Genomic DNA, 19,754 nt, shown 5'->3' with positions numbered 1-19,754 from the left:
TCCGATAGATCATGGATCCCTTGTTCTCAACATAAGCTATAGGAAATTAGGTAGCTAATCCGCACCAAGCAGCTGGAATAGCTCAGTTGGTTAGAGCGTGTGGCTGTTAACCACAAGGTCGGAGGTTCAAGCCCTCCTTCTAGCGTTTCTCTTTTATTTTCAATTTGAGATAATTTTTCTTTAATATATTTGTAAAAATAAATGAAAGGAATAAAACTTATTTAATTATTTTCCGATTAAAAAAGGGGTCAACCAGCATGACCTGGGAATGGAACCAAAGTGCATTAGTTTGAAGACAGAAGCCGACCCAGATCACAAGTTCACAGCTACTTATGTTTCAGAAGTGGAAAAAAAGAAAAAACATAACGTAGCATGACAAGAAGTTGGGCATGGAAGCCCCAAAAAGGACAGAGCAGCAACTCATAATCGAAGAATGGAACGGATCTTCTTCTGCCAAGCTTTTCAAAACTGCCATTATCACTCTCTCCCCCTCTCTACAAATCAACAGGTCTTTTTTTCTCCTTTCAACTCTTTTCATTGATTTTCTCTTTCTCTTTCTCTTTTTTTTTTCCCTTTGCCAAGTTGTTCTTTTGTTTTGTTTTTATTTGGTTGAAGCAGATCAGCTAATCGATTCAACCATGTTTGGAGACAATTCCTCGATGCATTTGTCCCCTAGGCAAGTTTCTTCTTTCTGTTTGTTCCTATTATTTGGTATTATGCAATTAAAAAATTTTAAAAAAGTCCATTTTGTTTGTTGGGTAATATGGTTCTTTTCGTTTGTTTTCTTTTGAATTCTGAAAGTCAGCTTGAATGCAGGGTTTCCAGGCAGTGTGACTACGGATTATGGCCCTTTATAAGTATGGGACTCTCTGCAGGTAAGAGAACATTGATGGGCAGTTGGACACTACTTATATTAGTAATCCTCACCCACTGAAGTTTCAATCTTTTTTTTTTTTTGTTTATAATCCATTTGTAGGGACTTTCAACATACATGAGAACAAGGAAAGGAATTGTTTTATTCTCTAGATAAGATATAAATATTTAGGTGGCTAATCTTACCAACCAGCTGGAATAGCTCAGATGGTTAGAGCGTGTGGCTGTTAACCACAAGGTCGGAGGTTCAAGCCCTCCTTCTAGCGCTTGTTTTGGCTTTAAACTTATTTTCAGATAAAAAGGGGTCAACGACCATGTTTTATTGACCTGGGAATGGAACCAAGTGCATTAGTTTGAAGACAGACGCCGAACCAGATAACTAGTTCACAACTGCTTATGTTTCAGAAGTCGAAAAACAAAATCATAACATAGCATGACAAGAAGCTAGTTATGGAAGCCTCGAAAAAGACAGAGCAGCAACTCATAATCGAAGAATGGAACGGATCTTCTTCTACCAAGCTTTTCAAAACTGCCACCATCAGTATCTCCCCTTCTCTGCAAATCAACATGTCTTTCTTTCCTCTTTTCAACTCTTTTCATTGATTTCTCTTTCTCTTTCTCCTTTTTTTTCCCTTTGCCAAGTTGTTCTTTTGTTTTGTTTTTATTTGGTTGAAGCAGATCAGCTAATCGATTCAACCATGTTTGGAGGCGATTCCTCGATGCATTTGTCCCCGAGGCAAGTTTCTTCTTTCTGTCTGTTCCTATTATTGGGTATTATGTAATTAAAAAAATAAAAAAAAAATCTATTTTGTTTCTTGGGTAATATGGTTCTTTTCGTTTTTTTTCTTTTGAATTCTGAAAGTCAGCTTGAATGCAGGGTTTCCCAGGCAGTGTGACTCCAGATTATGTCCCTTTCCAAGTATGGGACTCTTTGCAGGTAAAAGAACATTGATGGGCAGCTGGGTACTACTTATATTAGTAATCCTTATCCACTAAAGTTTCAATCTTTTTTTTTGTTTATATTACATTTGTAGGGACTTTCAACATACATAAGAACAATGCTGTCTACCCAAGTAAGGGTCAAATTCAATTAATAGTGGGCTTGTTCTGAATTGTGTATAGAGTATAGACTCTATGTTGATGATTTGTGTTTACTTTAACTTCTTTCTCAGGCTCTTTTGAGTGCTATTGGAGTTGGTGAGAAATCAGCAACTATTATTGGTGCAACATTTCAGGTAGAATTGGCATCCAATTTACATTTCTATATCAATCTTTCCCATATTGTTATACATGATTTCTCATAGTTGGGATTTCTATCAAATCCTAAATGATATGAAGTGAGTTTATGCCTTCTGATAATAAGTTTTGGTTATTGTAATTGTTGCAGTGGTTCCTGAGAGATCTAACAGGAATGCTTGGAGGCATCCTATTCACATTTTACCAGGTTTGCTCATTTAGACTTCTTTGATTGCATTTTTGTTCTTTATCAGGCTTTTCAAGTTCACGTTGAGAGTCTAACACCGTAATGCTTTTTCTTTAGGGCTCAAATCTTGATAGCAATGCTAAAATGTGGCGTTTGGTTGCTGATCTCATGAATGATTTAGGTATGTCAATGTTTCTTCTGAAGAAATTGCCTTGCAGCACAAAAGAATGACTGCAGATCTTTGACCTTTCTCTCTCCCCCCTGCATGTATGCATTTACATGGGTGCAAATATATGTGCATGGGATATAGCTTATGGCTATAAGTTTGTTGGGTAATTTCTCTTATATTCGATATTGAGTTAGAAATCCTGTATTATTCAGGTGTATCATTTTAAAACTTCCCTCTGGATGATTGATGCCTCTACTTACCTTGTTCTGGTTTTTGGTATCTGTGTCATTGAAGCCAGTTCTGACTTCTGATTATATACTTGGTTGCGGAGATTATTAGTAGTTTTATTATCTCCTGAATTTTTTAACTTCATATAACAACTAAGGCTTCCATGTTCATTGCAGGAATGTTGATGGATCTTCTTTCTCCTTTGTTTCCTTCAGCTTTTGTTTTCATTGTTTGCTTAGGCAGCTTGTCAAGATCATTCAGTAAGTTTCTAAACTCCTTGCATCTAAGAACTTATAACCACTAAGTCTGCTGAGACCTTACTTATCAGTTATTTTGAGCCATTTGTACATGCATAATGCAGTTGCTATGCGACACATTTGGTTTTTGCAATAGTCACTTTACTACCTATGAAGTGTCTTCTTCTTGTGTAACAGTGAAACAATTTCTGTTACAAAGGAAGCTCAATTTGAACTTCTAATTCTTTGTTTTCCTACATCGTTTCCCTACCCAGCCGGTGTTGCTAGTGGAGCCACCAGAGCTGCTTTGACACAGCATTTTGCCCTCCAAAATAATGCAGCAGATATATCTGCCAAGGTACCTCAAAAGTGATTCTTATGTTTGGATGACAATGGAAAGAGCTATTGTTAAAGGGCTAGTTTTGAGTACTGAGTATTTATTTGTTTCAAAAATATTGGCAGGAAGGAAGCCAAGAGACAATGGCCACAATGGTTGGCATGGCATTGGGAATGCTTCTTGCTCGCATGACTACAGAAAACCCACTAGCTATTTGGTTTTCTTTTCTCTCCCTGACAATGTTCCATATGTATGGTAAGTTTGGTTGACATAGAGACTCCTGTAATCTGTAGCTGTTAAATACAGCTAACACATGCAATTATTGTTTTGTTTTTCCCTGTGCATAGCAAATTACAAAGCTGTCGAGTGCCTTGCTTTAGATTCACTGAACTTTGAGAGGAGCTCAATTCTTCTACAACATTTCATAGAAACTGGCCAAGGTAGTAAACACAACCTATCACTATTGTTCCCTTTAGGCCATTTTTTATTGAATTGTGGTCCTGGATTTAACTGCCATGGAAAGCTGTCTATCATTGTCAGCTAGCCATGCATAGTCAATATCAGGCTACTCTATACATTTACAAAGGCAAATTCATGGTATTTAGCTTAAATTCTTTGTGATTTTTCTTTCTGACAAAACCAATTTAGTGCATAAGCACCATATCTTGAAAATTATTAATGATAACATCCTAAGTAATCTTGCACAAGCTTCATTGTTAAAATGTCCATGGGCTATTTAGCAAGAAAATACATCCAATTTTATTGCTTCTGTGAGTTCAATATGAATTATGTTTTCTTTTTCTTTTTTCAGCCTATTTCCAAATTCTTAATGATTTCATGTGCCATCTTATTTTTAAAAGTTGATGTCAGCTCCTATTCCTGAATACACTTTCAGTTCTTTCTCCTAAGCAGGTCTCAACCATGGAGCATGTTTTGCCCTTATGGACCACTTTAAGGTTGTCAAAGAGTGCTAAGCTCCTGCACACAAATGTAAAATTAGGGTTAAGGGTTTCCTCTCTTGATCACATAGAAATGTGAGTATTTAAGTTTATATTAATTACACAACAAGGGTTGCCTACCATCTGCATTGTCTTGATAGAATTGATGTTTTGATAGTGCTTCCGCATTAACTGCTATAGGACATTCAAAAATTATCATGATCACTTGATCTTGATGCATGTCAATTAAAATCGGCCTTCAACCTTCTCCTTCAAGATTGCTGCTCTTATCATTTTTATGATTCTGTATGGAACTGACAAGTGTAATGATAATCTCAAACAGGGTCAACCTTCTGAATTCAGCTGGATCATTTTACAAGAAAGGTTGAACGTTTACTCATATTTTGTAATACTCCACTTTTATTTGTATTAAAATTCTCACTCATTCTAGCTATATTATTACCATTGGTCTATCTAGCAAAGTATTTACTGGTGGAGAGGAAGGGAATCGTTAGCGTCATCATGCACAAAGATTCAACAGCTGCAGATATCTTGAAGTCATATATTCATGCACTTGTTATGGCCAACCTTGTGGATGGAAAAAGATCTCTACACCTGGAGAGCCAATCATGGATGGATAAGCAGTATGAAATTTTTATTCAAAAGGTATGTCTATGAGTTTGTCCTAAATGCCCCTAATGTTTTTTGAACCTCCTTGGGCCTTTATTAACCAAACTATAGAAACAGAAAGTTGGTTGACTTTGCAAAGATGAATAATACTTTTAAAAGCTATAAGAAGAGTTTATGGGGAACCGAACTTTTATGAAATATCAGCTCTTTGTGCATTATTTGAAAGGCATCTTCAGTACTTGGGACAATGCAATACACCTTGCTGTTTATATTTGGCTCTATATCAGATGCATCAGAGTCTATATCTGGCGTACCATATCCCCCAGCCATGTGAAATGAAAAGTTTTTTCTTTAAATGGAAAAATGAAATGCTTATCAGTTGATGGATAAATAATGGAGCTAAACTCATGTAAAGACTAGGTTTTTCCTTGTGATAGTCAGGTTCTAATGTTGCTTTTGTTTCTGGTGTACTCTTTTTCTTGGTCAAGATACATCGAATCTCCTTTTAATTTCTTCTCATTTTGCAGCTAAAGTCATCTGGTTGGAAAACTGAAAGGCTTCTCTCTCCCTCAATCATCTGGAAGGCACACTGGCACTGTGAGTCATTGGATGAAAAAACTGACTAGGTTTCTTCAGTCTACCTCATGAGAATGGTTGATGGCTGTTCTACTGGACTAAATTGAAGAAAAATGAAAATCGTGGATGATACCTCAGTTTGAGATATCAACATCACCTTTTCATCCACTGCTTCAATGGTGCAAAAATTTTAACCTGGTTTAAACTGTCATGTCTGAAGAGATGGAATCCAGCAAAGAAAGTTGAGGCTATGAGTTGGAGACTCAAAAATCACATAATTATTTTGCTTTATGTATTTTATATTACCAAAGTTCAACCATTGATCAAAAGTCTTGACATTTTCTCTTATAATCTTCAATCCATAGCCCCTCTCGTCCATTGACAAAGCAGAAGCATATTTTCCACTGAATCTTCCATCTAACACATCCCACACAATGAGCTTCCTGCACACTTTCTTCTCCACAAATTATCAAGGTAAAGCATTTGAGTTGGCTCTTTATAGGAAGACCTTGATTTTGCCAGGCACCTTCAAACTCCAGATTTCCTTCCAAGCCTTGCCGTCCATGATATATATAAAAACTTTTTTACAATAAGGTGGTTTATTCAAAGAAGATTGTCATTTTTTTTTCTTTTTAACAAAGGAGGTAACAATATTGGAGACTTGAATTTCGGATCTGTTGAATATCATCTCTTAAGGATGATAGTTACATAAATGAATTGGGTTGAATTTTAAATTCAAAATATCTTTATGTATTCAGTTATATTATTAGGTTATTCGATAAGTTGTGATCATCGAAAAGTTTTTTTTTTTTTAATGAAATAAAAAATTTGTTATAAAATAAAGATATATCTCCTTCCAAAAAAAGTAAGGATAGATTTTCCTCATTCTATAATCTCCAATTTTCATTTCTCTAATAATTTATATACATAACATTCAAATTAACATCATTAAAAATAAAAGTTTATTATCCAAAGTCCATACGATAATTGTTGGCATTGTTGAGCACAAACAAATTCTTTTGAGCAAAAAGCACCTAAGCAAACCATATAGTTTTTATGATGTGAGGTCTTGGACATGAACCAGCAAACAGGCTGCAGTCATGAAGTATATTTGACTCTAATCTAAGTTGTGGTTTTAAAGCTGCATTTTCATTTCCTATGTCCAGCTGATGCCATAAGCATTCCAACAGCAGCAATGAACATGAACAACATGCTGAATACCAATATATATGTTTTTCGTGATGATCAGCGATACTTACTCCCCAAAATGTGCTCACCAGTGGAAGTGCCTGTTACCATCAACGATTTAAGCATTTGAATTCAAATATGATAGTAATTGATATGTAACGTGCAAGTCAAGTAACGATGTGCTTTTGCGGATGAAATGATCTTTAAATCGAACCTGAACAGCGTCTGCTGCAGCATAGCCTGCAGCTTGGCCTCCCATGAACTGGAGACATTTAAGGTAAAATTTCCTGTTAACAGCAGGAATTTCTTAGAGAGGCTTTCCAGCAACACCCTCAGAAGGACTTCAATACCCACTTTCGATTTCAACATGTATCAGATGATGCCATCTTCCTTAAACAAGAAGCAAAATCCAGAACACCGCAAAGACTACGAAGAATAAGATAAAAGAAAGAATGGGTTTAGGGTTGTGATCAAAGAAATTTCCGTTTAACCTCATTCCATAGCATTAAAACAGTGAAATATTTCTCTGCAGTCACATAACCATTAATCAGGAACAAATATGTTTGATCATTTGGCTGAAACCGCAGCAAAGCCATCCTTCTGAAAGTCCTCCTAGGATCTTCCAACCGTCCAGTTTTACAAGCATGATTAATTGAGTTGCAGTCACGAGATTTTTACTTCAATGCGAGGGTCTTCAACAACTTCATCTACAAAAGCAGCCATCAACTCAGGTCTTTGATTCTCCATCAGACCTGTCATTATAGTAACTCCTTTTCAAATAAGGTAGTCTTGCATCTCTCATATGATATCCCTACACAATGAAAAAGCAGACCGAATACTGAATATCTTGACTCGTCATGGTTGCTTCTATCAGTGCGTTACTCCTGTATCCAACTGAAGCCCTCAACCATTAATGTCCGATTGATCATGGATCGCTCTTGGTTCTGTTCTTAACATAAGATATAAAAAATTAGGTAGGTTATTTAACGAAGCTGGAATAGCTCAGTTGGTTAGAGCGTGTGGCTGTTAACCACAAGGTCGGAGGTTCAAGCCCTCCTTCTAGCGGTTTTTCTTTTTTTTTAATTTGAGATAATTTTTCTTTAATATATTTGGTAAAATAAATGAAGACTGAAGTCGACTCAGATCACTAGTTGCAACTACTTATGTTTCAGAAGTGGAAAAAAGAAAAAACATAACATAACATAGCATAACAAGAAGTTGGGCATGGAAGCCTCAAAAAAGGCGGAGCAGCAATTCATAATCGAATTAAGGGAACGGATCTTCTTCTACCAAGCGTTTCAAAACTGCCACTATCACTATCTCCCCTTCTCTACAAATCAACAGATCTTTCTTTCTCCTTTCAGCTCCTTTCATTGATTTTCCCTTTCTCTTTTTCTTTTTTTTTTTTTTTCCCTTTGCTAAGTTGTTCTTTTGTTTTGTTTTTATTTGGTTGAAGCAGATCAGCTAATTGATTCCTCGATGCATTTGTCCCCGAGGCAAGTTTCTTCTTTCTGTTTGTTCCTATTATTTGGTATTATATAATTAAAAAATTAAAAAAAAAATCTATTTTTTTCTTGGGTAATATGGTTCTTTTCGTTTGTTTTCTTTTGAATTCTGAAAGTCAGCTTGAATGCAGGTTTCCCAGGCAGTGTGACTCCATATTATGTCCCTTTTCAAGTATGGGACTCTTTGCAGGTAAAAGAACATTGATGGGCAGTTGGGGCAATACATACATTAGTAATCCTTATCCACTAAAGTTTCAATTTTTTTTTTTTTATATTATTTTTGTAGGGAGTTTCAACATACATTAAGAACATAATAGGTAATGATTCTGTTCTATATATAAGATATAGATATTTAGGTGGCTAACCTCACCAACCAGCTGGAATAGCTCAGTTGGTTAGAGCGTGTGGCTGTTAACCACAAGGTCGGAGGTTCAAGCCCTCCTTCTAGCGTGTCTTTTGGTTTTCAACTTATTTTTGACCTGGGAATGGAACCAGGTCACTAGTTCACAACTACTTATGTTTCAGAAGTGGAAAAAATTGCATTGCAGCTCAAAAGAATGACTGTAGATCTTTGACCTTTCTCTCTCCCCATTACATGTATGCATTTACATGGGTGCTAATATATGTGCATGGATAGAGGATAGAACACACATTAGTGTGGAGGCTGCTTTGATTCTTGTGCACTGGGATCTAGCTTTTGGCTCTAAGTTTGTTGGGTAATGGCTCTTATATTCAATATTGAGTTAGGAATCCTGTATTATTCAGGTGAATCATTTTAAAATTCCGTCTGGATGATTGATGCCTCTACTTGCCTTATTCTCGGTTTTGATATCTGTGTCATTGAAGCCAGCTCTGACTTCTGATTATATATTTGGGTGCAGGGATTATTAGTGGTTTTTTTATCTCCTGAATTTTTTAGCATCAAATAGCAACTAAGCCTTCTGTCTTCATTGCAGGAATGTTGATGGATCTTCTTTCTCCTTTGTTTCCTTCAGCTTTTATTTTCATTGTTTGCTTAGGGAGCTTGTCAAGATCATTCAGCAAGTTTCTGAACTCCTTGCATCTAAGAACTTTATAACCACCAAGTCTGCTGAGACCTTACTTATCAGTTCTTTTGAGCAATTTGCACATGCATAATACAATTGCTATGCGACACATTTGGTTTTTGCAATAGTCACTTTACTACCTATGAAGTTTCTTCTTGTTGTGTAATTGTGAAACATTTTCTGTTATGGAGGAAGCTCAATTTGAACTTCTAATTCTTTGTTTTCCTACATTGTTTCCCTACTCAGCTGGTGTTGCTAGTGGAGCTACCAGAGCTGCTTTGACACAACATTTTGCCCTCCAAAATATACAGCAGATATATCTGCCAAGGTACCTCAAAAGTGATTCTTATGATGACAATGGAAAGCGCTATTGTGTGAAGGGCTAGTTTTGAGTACTGAGTATTTATTTGTTTCAAAAATATTGGCAGGAAGGAGGCCAAGAGACAATGGCAACAATGATTGGCATGGCATTGGGAATGCTTCTTGCTTGCATTACTACAGAAAACCCACTAGCTATTTGGTTTTCTTTTCTCTCCCTGACAATGTTCCATATGTATGGTAAGTTTGGTTGACATAGAGTCTCCTGTAATCTGTAGCAGTTAAATACAGCTAACATATGCAATTCTTGTTTTATTTTTCCCTGTGCGTAGCAAATTACAAAGCTATCCGTTGCCTTGCTTTAGATTCACTGAACTTTGAGAGGAGCTCAATTCTTCTACAACATTTCATATAAAATGGCCAAGGTAGTAAACACAACCTATCACTATTGTTCCCTTTAGGCCATTTTTTATTGAATTGTGGTCCTGGATTTAACTGTCATGGAAAGCTGTCTATCATTGTCAGCCAGCCATGCATAGTCAATATCAGGCTACTCCATACATTTACAAAGGCAAATTCAATGTGTTTAGAGTAAATTCTGTGAGATTATTCTTTCTGACAAAACCAATTTACCGCATAAGCACCATATCTTGAAAATTATTAATGATAACATCCTAAGTAATCTTGCACGAGCTTCATTGTTAAAATGTCCATGGGCTATTTAGCCAGAAAATACATCCAATTTTATTGCTTCCGTAAGCTCAATATGTTTTTCTTTTTTTCAGCATATTTCCAAATTCTTAATGATTTCATGTGCCATCTTATTTTTAAAAGTTGATGTCAGCGCCTATTCCTGAATACACTTTCAGTTCTCTCTCCTAAACAGGTCTCAACCATGGAGCATGTTTTGCCTTTATGGGCCACTTTAAGGTTGTCAAAGAGTGCTAAGCTCCTGCACACAAATGTAAAATTAGGGTTAAGGGTTTCCTCTCTTGATCACATAGAAATGTGAGTATTTAAGTTTATATTAATTATACAACAAGGGTTGCATGCCATCTGCATTGTCTTGATAGAAGTGATTTTTTGATAGTGCTTCAGCATTAACTGCTAGAGGCACGTTCAAAAATTATCATGATACTTGATCTTGGTGAATGTCGATCAAAATCAGCCTTAAACAAGCTCCTTCAAGAGTACTGCTCTTAGTCATTTTTATGATTCGGTATGGAACTGACAAGTGTAATGATAATCTCAAACAGGGCCAACCTTCTGAATTCAGCTGGATCATTTTACAAGAAAGGTTGAACTTTTACTCATTGTTTGTAATACTCCACTTTTATTTGTATTAACATTCTCACTCATTCTAGCTATATTATTACTATTGGTCTATCTAGCAAAGTTTTCACTGGCGGAGAGGAAGGGAATCGTCAGCGTCATCTTGCACAAAGATTCAATGGCTGCAGATATCTTGAAGTCATATATTCATGCACTTGTTATGGCCAACCTTATGGATGGAAAAAGATCTCTACACTTGGAGAGCCAATCATGGATGGATAAGCAGTATGAGATTTTTATTCAAAAGGTATGTCTATGAGTTTGTCCTAAATGCCCCAAATGATTCTTGAATCTCCTTGGGCCTTTATTAGCCAAACCATAGGAACAGAAAGTTAGTTGACTTTGCAAAGATGAACGATATTTTGAAAAGCTATAAGAAGAGTTTATGGGGAATCAAACTTTTATGAAATGTCAGCTCTTTGTGCATTATTTGAAAAGCATCTTCAATACTTGGGACAATGCAACACAACCTTGCTGTGTATATTGGGCTCTATCTCTGATGCATCAGCAATTATATCTGGTCTACCGTATCCTCCAGCTGTGTGAGATGAAAAGTTTTTTCTTTAAATGGAAAAATGAAATGCTTTTCAGTTGATGGATAAATAATGGAGCTAAACTCATGTAAAGACTAGGTTTTTCCTCGTGATAGTCAGGTTCTAATGTTGCTTTTGTTTCTGGTGGACTCTTTTTCTCGGTCAAGATACATCGAATCTCCTTTTAATTTCTTCTCATTGTGCAGCTAAAGTCATCTGGTTGGAAAACTGAAAGGCTTCTCTCTCCCTCAATCATCTGGAAGGCACACTGGCACTGTGAGTCACTGGATGAAAAAACTGACTAGGTTTCTTCAATCTACCTCATGAGAATGGTTGATGGCTGTTCTATTGGAGTAAATTGAAGAAAAATGAAAATCGTGGATGATACCTCAGTTTGAGATATCAACATCACCTTTTCATCCACTGCTTCAATGGTGCAAAAATTTTAACCTGGTTTAAACTGTCATGTCTGAAGAGATGGAATCCAGCAAAGAAAGTTGAGGCTATGAGTTGGAGACTCAAAAATCACATAATTATTTTGCTTTATGTATTTTATATTACCAAAGTTCAACCATTGATCAAAAGTCTTGACATTTTCTCTTATAATCTTCAATCCATAGCCCCTCTCGTCCATTGACAAAGCAGAAGCATATTTTCCACTGACCCTTCCATCTGACATAGCCCATATAATGAGCTTCCTTCACACTTTCTTCTCCACAAATTATCAAGGCAAAGCATTTAAGCGGGCTCTCCGTAGGAAGACCTTGCTTTTGTCAGGCACCCTCAAACTCCACCCTCAAACTCCACCCTCAAAACTCCAGATTTCCTTCCAAGCCTTGCTGTCCATGGTATATATAAAAAACTTTTCTACAGAAAAGTGGTTTATTCTAAGAATATTGTTTTTGTTTTTTTTTTAACAAAGAAGGTCACAGTATTTGAGATTTAAATTTCGGATTTATTGAATTTCATCTCTTAACAATAATAATTGCATGAATTATCTGAGTTAATCTTCATATTCAGATTATATTCATATATTCAGTTATATTGTTAGGTAATTCAATATGTTTTGATCATTGGAAATTTTTTTTCTTTTTTAATGAAACAAAGAGTCTGTTATAAAATAAAGATATATCTCCATATAGAAAAGGTAAAGGATAGATCTTCCTCATTCTATATTCTCCAAATTTCATTTCTCTAATAATTTATAAACATAACATTCAAAACAACAAGATGAAAAATAAAAAGTTTGTTATCAAATGTCTAAACAATACAATTATTGGCTTTGTTAAGCACAAGCAAATCCTTTGGAGCAAAAAGCACCTAAGCAAATCATATATTTTTTATGATGTGAGGTCTTGGATATGAACCAGCAAACAGGCTGCAGTCATGAAGTATATTTGACTCTAATCTAAGTTGTGGTTTTAAAGCTGCATTTTCATTTCCTATGTCCAGCTGATGCCATAAGTACTCCAACAGCAGCAATGAACATGAACAACATGCTGAATAGCAATATATATGTTCTTCGTGATGATCTGCGATACTCTCCGAACAGAATTACTCCCCAAAATGTGCTCACCAGTGGAAGTGCCTGATACCATGAACGATTTAAGTATTTGAATTCACATATGATAGTAAGTGATATGTAACGTGCAAATGTGCTTTTGCGTATGAGATGATCTTAAATCGAACCTGAACAGCGTCCGCTGCAGCATAGCCTGCAGCTTGGCCACCCATGAACTGGAGACCATTCCCAAAACCACATAGAAGACCGGCCAAGAAGGCCCAGCCTCGGCCATTCCAGTCTTTTAGATAGGCCTTAAAGGATGATTTGGGTACTCCCAGAGCTGGATGGTAAAGGAAGCTGATATTTAGGATGAGAGCAATCACAAAACAGGAGAGTGAGAAGTAGAAAAATGCTGTGTAGACAACCAACTTAGGAACCCCTTCCTTCAAAGTGTGCCATTGATCATTTGTTGCCAGGTTGATTGCTGGTGAGAAGAGGGAGAAGCAAACGCCAGCGAAGAAAGTTAAGGACAGTCCAATGAAAGTGCTCTTTCCAAACACCTGTAAAGAAGAGTTAATCAAACCACAAGAGTACTTTGGCAGAGAATGAAAAAATGTGCTCTTCGAGTTACCAAGACCAAGTAAATGGTGAAGTGAAACTTCCAACCTTGATTGACCTTCTTTCCTCAAGCTCTATCAGGAAGGTCGCTGTTCCTGCTTTTGCCTTGCGTACAGGAACATTCCCATTTTCTGGATCCTTTGTCACTGTTATATAACAAAAGGAGGCTTAGTAAATGGAATTAGAAAGACAGATATGAAGTGTTATGCTTGAGATCCAGGATGCTTCTTACCCTTGCTTGGAATTGCTTCTTCGGAAACAGCTGAAAGCGCAGCCCTGGCATATTGGCAAATGGTTGATTTTGTGAAGCAGTATTATTTTGCAGCATAAGAAATCAAACTTTTATCTAAAATTAAAAATGTTTTGGCTAACGACACTGATCAGTCTCATCAATTGCATATATAATAACAAACTAATGAAACAGGAAATGAAAATATATCAAATCAATAGTCATAACAATTTGAAAAGATCATATGATTTGTTTAGCCAATGTATATGAAGGAATGAAGCATACTCTCTCCCTGTTTCGTTATCATTTGACCAACTGCTAAGTTTTGCTTTGTTATCAGCTGAATTGGATGAGTGAACAGCTGATGCAAGACAAACTGCTAGAAGGAAGCAACCAACACCTGGGAAAAGGATCTCAGCTCTGTTGATTCTGTCATCTAAGAAGTAATTCAAGGTTGTACCTGTTAGAATCAAAGAAAAAAAGTATCAAAAAAAGTCAGAAATGTTGCACTCTACAATGAGATAAAAAAATTCAAGTTCTTTTTAGTGTTCGATCAGTAACCTATTACAACAGTCATGCTTGATGAAATCACTTGTACAACTGATAAACCAACAAAAGCCCATGCATATTGTGTGGAAAGGTTTCCCAGGCTGAGAACCACCCCACCAGCCATTGCAAACAAAATAGAGGGCCAATTATCCTGCATCAATTCCCATGACAATAACAACCAGTTCAAACTATTCATATTATGCCATTTTCAACAAAAAAAAAAAAAATGTAGAGAACAATGCTATATCAATCATTTAAAAGGAAAATAACCCATTTAGTTCTGTACACATACTCAGATATGTGAAATAATAAATGGTTACTAGAAGCTTATTAGTTATTAGAATCTTTCCTGCTAGCCAAGAATCATCCAACAGATTCAGAACATAGATTAACAGTCCACTTGAACCACAAAACTCAAAGCCAAAGAGGAAACTCACCTGAGAAAGTTGAGCAAAAAAATTGGGTCTTTCGACCGTGCTGTCCCCTATCTGACCAAATGTTAAAGCTATAATGACAGCAGCCAAGAGATTTGTCATTGTATAATCAAGGTAAGTGTGTTGAGGAAGGCGTCCTCGTCTTTCTAGCAGAGTGATAATAGCAGGCCATGTGCCCAAGAAGAAAAGAGCAAGCAGCATACAAGCTATTGCACCTCCTTTGCTCTCCACTAGATACATCTTCAATTTACTGAAGATACAATCCTCTAAGGTTGAAGCCTGATTGAAGAAGAAATGTCTGGTAATCCTAAAACCATGAAAAATTATAGTTTAAAAGCTGGAATTTTCAAAGCCCAAGTTCACCAAACCCCACTAGCTTGCTGACCTCTGCGAAAAAAACAAAAGTTGTACAAAAAGAAGCCTTTTGGCAAAGAAAAAATCAAGTCTTCAATGGGCTGAGCCTGAGAGGACTAGTGAGAAAGAAGAGAAGCAGCAAGTCAGAAATGAGAAAAAAGAACCTTTTTAGAGACCCCACGACTTCATAAAAGCAAGATGTTTGAAACCTTTGACAGATAACACTTTTAGGCTTAAACTTTGAAAACTGTATCAATTGATACCTTTCAAACTTTACCTCAAAACACCGGATCTTGAACAAAAGAACTTTATAGAATATTTGAGGCGGCTGATCCAAAGTACTTACTGAACAGTTTATGCATAAAAATATATGCTGATTCCAACATCCAATCGTCAGTTTTATAGCTTACTTTATGAAACAAGATTCATTTGAACGCAACTTGTTTTATAAATTTGGACGTTTCTTCTTTCTTGTCACCATCCATAGTGTTGAAAAGTCGAGAGGTTTAACATTTTTCAAGCCAATAAGACCCCAGAAATTGGCATCCTTGTTTGAAAACCGAGTATACATATGTTCATACATTGATCAACCTAAGCTCATTGGTTTGTGACAACATCATGTTCCATAATTGGAAGAACCAGCTGGTTTTTTTATGGAGTCGGATTCGGCAGGGCACCTTATATTAGTGAGATTAATTCATCATACTTGGAAAAAATGATGAAGTTCCCAACTGAAGCTGAAAACCAACCAAATATGAAAATAACGGTTGCCTTGAAAGAAATACTGGATTCTATATCTCATGCAGCTGGCAGTAATATAAGAAGAGGGTAAAGTGGAAAGAAAGAGATATGACAACGAAAGTTTATTTAACCACGGCCAATCGCCATATAGAAAAGAGTACCTAAGCTCAGAGCCAGACAAGGGTGGACTTTTCTGCCTTTGGCCTTTGAGGTATATCGAACCTAGTCAAAACCAAACGTGGGAAAAAACCAAGAGACGTTACTAAGTAAGATTCTTCAAGCCAAGGAAATGATTTTTTGACTTTTATTTTTTAAAATTATTTTAGGGAAAGGAGGATTGAAATCCCACTCTTTTGAGAAGAGAAATATATGCATTTATCATTCAGATTGAGCACTTAAATTTTCCTCTCCTTTTATCACAATTGGACTAATCCTTTAATCCCTTAGTATCTACTTATATATTCTACAATCATCAAGCAGATTATTACAAGTTGATACAGGAACAAAAGAAAGTGTTGTTAAAACCAACCCGTGAACAAGAAACAAGTTGTCAATAACCGTGTGGTCTATTATTAAAATATGAAACTTAAGGTTTAATTCCTAGCAGTCTCAATTATCCAAAAGAAAAGGAGAAACGAGTTGCTGATCCCTGGGTAGAGTGTACTCTCTGAATACTTTAGGAGCCAAGAATGTTTGATGGTTTAGCTCCTTTTTTATGCTATAAATTAATTCCATATATCATGCTTCTTTTTTATTTTATCAAGGATAAATGCTCTGAAATTAAAAATTTGAGTGGTTGCTTAATTAAAGATTTCAATTTTAATTTAATTCAATGTAAGATATGATGTTTTCAAATTTATTTAAATAAAGATTAAGTTGCAATGACTTACACGCGCTGTCAAGTCTATTATCCAGATATCATTTTCTGTTAAACCTATTAACTCTAATGAGAAAAATACAAAAGTTGAACACAGAATTGATGATCAATAGGGAGGCAGAGAGCAAAATTAAGTACCACAATTATCCTTGAACAATCAAGCAAGGGAGGCTAGACAATAGCAATTCACAATCAAGTCATTGAAAAGCAAGAAAATTGGGCAAAGTTTTTGAATCTTTGAAGAGAGGAAAAATTACACAATAAATCAATTGTTCTAGAAGTTTTTTGGGTTAAGAAAAATTTTTTTGTTTGGCAATCAACAAAGCAAATTCATTATCAACAAGATAAGCAATCAGCAACTAGCCTCAAATAAGCAATTGATCCAATAAGAGGTTCCAATACACAGAAGCAACTACAGCAGCAAGATTCTAAAATTCATCAGTAAGGGTTTTTTCTGGATTTGGTTATTTTTGGGAATTTCTTTTGGGTTTGATTCTTTTTGAGAATTTCTCAACAAGAAGTTTTTCTGGGTTTCATTTTTTTGAGAATTTCTGGGTTTTAAAACAGAGCTAGAAAAGGGAGGAAGCACTAATCTATCGGCAACACAATAAACGGCGAATAAATGGCGAAAGGCGTTGGATTCTGACAGTGAGATTCTGTGATTCTTGAGCTCTTTATTTTTTAGGTTGTAATTGGGTTTTGATTTAGAGATTTAAGAAAGAAGAACATAGAAGAGGGGTTGAACCGGAAATTCTAATCTCAGCCATGAAAAAGCTATGCTGCTGGTGAAGGATGAAGACAAACGGTGAAATCAATGGAGAAAAAAATTGACTTCTAAGTATTTGTTCTTCGGCTAGAAAGAACAAGAAAACAGAGTTCACTTGAGAAGAGAAGCAGGAGAAGATACAGTTTTTTGCTAAATTTTACTGTTTATTATATTGCAGAACAGTAATTCACGCTTTTTTGTGGGTGTGTAAATCACAGCCTAATAGAAAGTTTATTTGAACAAATTCAAAAACGTTATATTTTACATTGAATCAAATTAAAGTTAAAATCTTTAATTGAAAATTAGGTAAATGTTAGATCTTTGATTTAACCTTTTATCAATCAAAAAGCCTTGACACACATCTCATCAATAATAGTAAATGGATTCTACCTCTTTGTTAGCAAGTTTTTCTTTGATACCAATACTCAAAAGTCTATGTTGAAGAGTTCCAATTATTTGGAACTTCTTCTACCTTCTAGCCAAATAAATATATAGACAAAGAAAAGGGTGCCCTATCAGTCAGCTTGAAAGCTCTCACCTGTATTTTTGTCGAGGCAAGTTTCAGAGATAGCGGTCCAAGTGGTTTATTACCTCCCAAGTCAAACATGAGATAGCAGATACGGCAGGTTGTTTAAGGACATCAATAGCCGAAGATCACAAAGTGCTATGAGAAGAGGACGGTCCGCCAGTTGCAAGTAAGGCTGCGGAGGTCAAAAAACAAGATTCATGTACAGGAGTTAGTAGTGGTGAGGTGCATTTCAGGTTCACTTTAGACTAATGAATTTGTAGTGATATCAGATTGGACTCGAGAGTGAAGAGTCAGTTACAAGTGCTCAAGCTGGATGTATTTTTCTCTTCGAATTTTTAAAGACAAACTAGCACCAACTTCACAATTCACATGCTATAAAAGAATAAATATGGAAATGGAGTAATGTTAAAAAGAAAGTTGACAAATTTTGGCCAAGGAAAAAAGATTTCCCTTTTCTTTTCAAAATATGACGTTGCAATCCTTGTACATTTTCAAATGAACAGAGCCAGTAGCATGCAGGCTATGGCACCTCCTTTGTTTTCCACCAGATACATTTTCAAACCACTAAAAACAATCCTCTTAGTTGGTAAAGAGATCAAGGATGCAATGCCTGGAAAATCCTGTTATAAAGAAGAAGGCTTGGTGTCTAATCCATCTTTCATTTGGTCAAATTTAGTAAATTTACTGGCCTGTTAAGCCCTACATGGAGTCATGGAGATTCCCCAGAATTAAGGAATTCCAAGTAGAAGAAACCCTTTCATTTCTAAACCCCATTGGTTTCCCGAAATACCATTGCACGCCAGGCTCCAAGCAGCTGGCAATTGGCATCCAATCAAGCTAACAACTATTGGAAAACAAGAAGCCTTTATATAAGCAAAAACACAGATATAGAGAGGACAGTGCAAGCTCTTCTAAGTAGATTGGACACCTCAGAAATGACTGGTTGACAGCTCACATTTCAGAAAGATAAGGCAAAAAAAAATCCAGAAAAGAAGAATATGCCAGCAAACAGACAGCAAAGCAAGCATAGCCTGAGGAAAAACAGATTCAGAGCAAGAATTAAAAAGTCAACTGAACAAACCCATAATCAGAAATTCAATAATCCAAACCATTTGGAAAGTATGAACTATGAAGCTTTTACCTTAACCAGTTTAATGGTCAGAAACTTTCGGAGAAGTGCCTTAGAACAAAGCTGCAAACTGAGGGAGGACTTGGAGAAGTGCAAATAACAAAGAAGAAAAAACAATCTGCAAAGGGAAAAGGCATTCATTGACTCATAAAACAAAAAGGGTACCGTGATGTCTTGATATAGAATCTTGGAAAGAGATTCTTTTGGATTTATAGTCAGTTCAGAAAATCTTGGATCATTGCACGCTGCTTTTCATCGGTTCGTTGATTGGCTTAGTCATAGGTACTTACTTCAAGTCAATATGTCGTGAGAAATTGATGATCTTGTTTGAGAAATTTCATAAAATCTGAATCATCTGTTGAATAATTGGCCAGTTGTCCTGACCCATGCGCAGTGCGTTGTTGAATTAGAATTTGGATTAATAAGCCAATTGATCTCCCGCTCAAATGGAATTTCCAAAAATGAAATTCCATAACGATTGGATCGAGGGAAGGGAAAGAAAGGAAAATAAAAAAAGCAATAAAAATAGAAAAATTATTTCTTTATTTGCATAAAGTTTTAATTTAAAAGAAAAGAAAAAAAATTGAAACTCAATAATTTTTTATTTTTTTATAATTTTTATTTTTTTAATAATTCAATTTGACGAAAAAGCTAAAAAAAGTTTAAAATTTTTTATTTTATAAATAAAACTA

General features: G+C 35.8%; 2 protein-coding genes, 4 non-coding genes and 1 pseudogene across 12 annotated transcripts; 6 read left to right on the top strand and 1 right to left on the bottom strand.

Annotated features, from left to right (window-relative positions):
• Nucleotides 1–71: 71 nt before the first annotated feature.
• TRNAN-GUU (transfer RNA asparagine (anticodon GUU)) lies at nucleotides 72–145 on the top strand. Its single transcript has one exon. It is a non-coding gene; the product is annotated as a tRNA-Asn (tRNA).
• Nucleotides 146–1,065: 920 nt separating this feature from the next.
• On the top strand, nucleotides 1,066–1,139 carry TRNAN-GUU (transfer RNA asparagine (anticodon GUU)). The gene has a single exon. It is a non-coding gene; the product is annotated as a tRNA-Asn (tRNA).
• RUS3 (root UVB sensitive protein (Protein of unknown function, DUF647)) lies at nucleotides 1,124–6,162 on the top strand. Of its 2 annotated transcripts, none has more exons than XM_022871133.2 (15): nucleotides 1,124–1,442; nucleotides 1,552–1,609; nucleotides 1,751–1,810; nucleotides 1,908–1,946; nucleotides 2,046–2,108; nucleotides 2,261–2,317; nucleotides 2,414–2,477; nucleotides 2,870–2,953; nucleotides 3,205–3,287; nucleotides 3,392–3,521; nucleotides 3,614–3,706; nucleotides 4,162–4,300; nucleotides 4,548–4,588; nucleotides 4,683–4,870; nucleotides 5,362–6,162. In XM_022871133.2, exons 1-15 carry the CDS (start codon nucleotides 1,324–1,326, stop codon nucleotides 5,458–5,460), a joined length of 1,317 nt encoding a protein of 438 aa, XP_022726868.2. In that variant the 5' UTR covers nucleotides 1,124–1,323; the 3' UTR covers nucleotides 5,461–6,162. The 2 variants fall into 2 exon arrangements, with proteins under 2 accessions (XP_022726868.2, XP_089616645.1); XM_089760519.1 differs by having other exon boundaries at nucleotides 1,153–1,414.
• A 1,427-nt stretch (nucleotides 6,163–7,589) lies between these two features.
• Nucleotides 7,590–7,663, top strand: TRNAN-GUU (transfer RNA asparagine (anticodon GUU)). Its single transcript has one exon. It is a non-coding gene; the product is annotated as a tRNA-Asn (tRNA).
• Nucleotides 7,664–7,790: 127 nt separating this feature from the next.
• LOC111282966 (protein root UVB sensitive 3-like) lies at nucleotides 7,791–12,339 on the top strand (annotated as a pseudogene). Its single transcript, XR_016342058.1, has 10 exons — nucleotides 7,791–8,094; nucleotides 8,235–8,293; nucleotides 9,060–9,143; nucleotides 9,396–9,477; nucleotides 9,578–9,707; nucleotides 9,800–9,892; nucleotides 10,337–10,475; nucleotides 10,724–10,764; nucleotides 10,859–11,046; nucleotides 11,539–12,339. The product of XR_016342058.1 is annotated as a protein root UVB sensitive 3-like (transcript).
• On the top strand, nucleotides 8,480–8,553 carry TRNAN-GUU (transfer RNA asparagine (anticodon GUU)). Its single transcript has one exon. It is a non-coding gene; the product is annotated as a tRNA-Asn (tRNA).
• A 224-nt stretch (nucleotides 12,340–12,563) lies between the features above and the next one.
• LOC111282456 (ureide permease 1-like) lies at nucleotides 12,564–19,217 on the bottom strand. Of its 5 annotated transcripts, XM_089760522.1 has the most exons (11): nucleotides 17,943–18,767; nucleotides 15,923–15,983; nucleotides 15,298–15,757; nucleotides 15,052–15,136; nucleotides 14,670–14,973; nucleotides 14,245–14,383; nucleotides 13,969–14,143; nucleotides 13,687–13,730; nucleotides 13,503–13,600; nucleotides 13,022–13,396; nucleotides 12,564–12,920 (listed from the first exon to the last, which is right to left on the bottom strand). In XM_089760522.1, the coding sequence occupies exons 5-11, from the start codon at nucleotides 14,904–14,906 to the stop codon at nucleotides 12,768–12,770; spliced, it is 1,221 nt and encodes a 406-aa protein (XP_089616648.1). In that variant the 5' UTR covers nucleotides 14,907–14,973; nucleotides 15,052–15,136; nucleotides 15,298–15,757; nucleotides 15,923–15,983; nucleotides 17,943–18,767; the 3' UTR covers nucleotides 12,564–12,767. The 5 variants fall into 5 exon arrangements, with proteins under 5 accessions (XP_089616648.1, XP_089616649.1, XP_089616646.1 ...); XM_089760523.1 differs by lacking the exons at nucleotides 15,052–15,136; nucleotides 15,298–15,757; nucleotides 15,923–15,983 and adding an exon at nucleotides 19,075–19,217 and having other exon boundaries at nucleotides 17,943–18,105; XM_089760520.1 differs by having other exon boundaries at nucleotides 15,052–15,983.
• Between the last annotated feature and the right edge of the window lie 537 nt (nucleotides 19,218–19,754).

Source organism: Durio zibethinus, chromosome 5 (assembly GCF_047325235.1).
Source record: "Durio zibethinus cultivar Kanyao isolate XHJ-2024 chromosome 5, ASM4732523v1, whole genome shotgun sequence".
NCBI lineage: Eukaryota > Viridiplantae > Streptophyta > Magnoliopsida > Malvales > Malvaceae > Durio > Durio zibethinus.
This window is presented reverse-complemented; position numbering and strand designations above follow the sequence as displayed.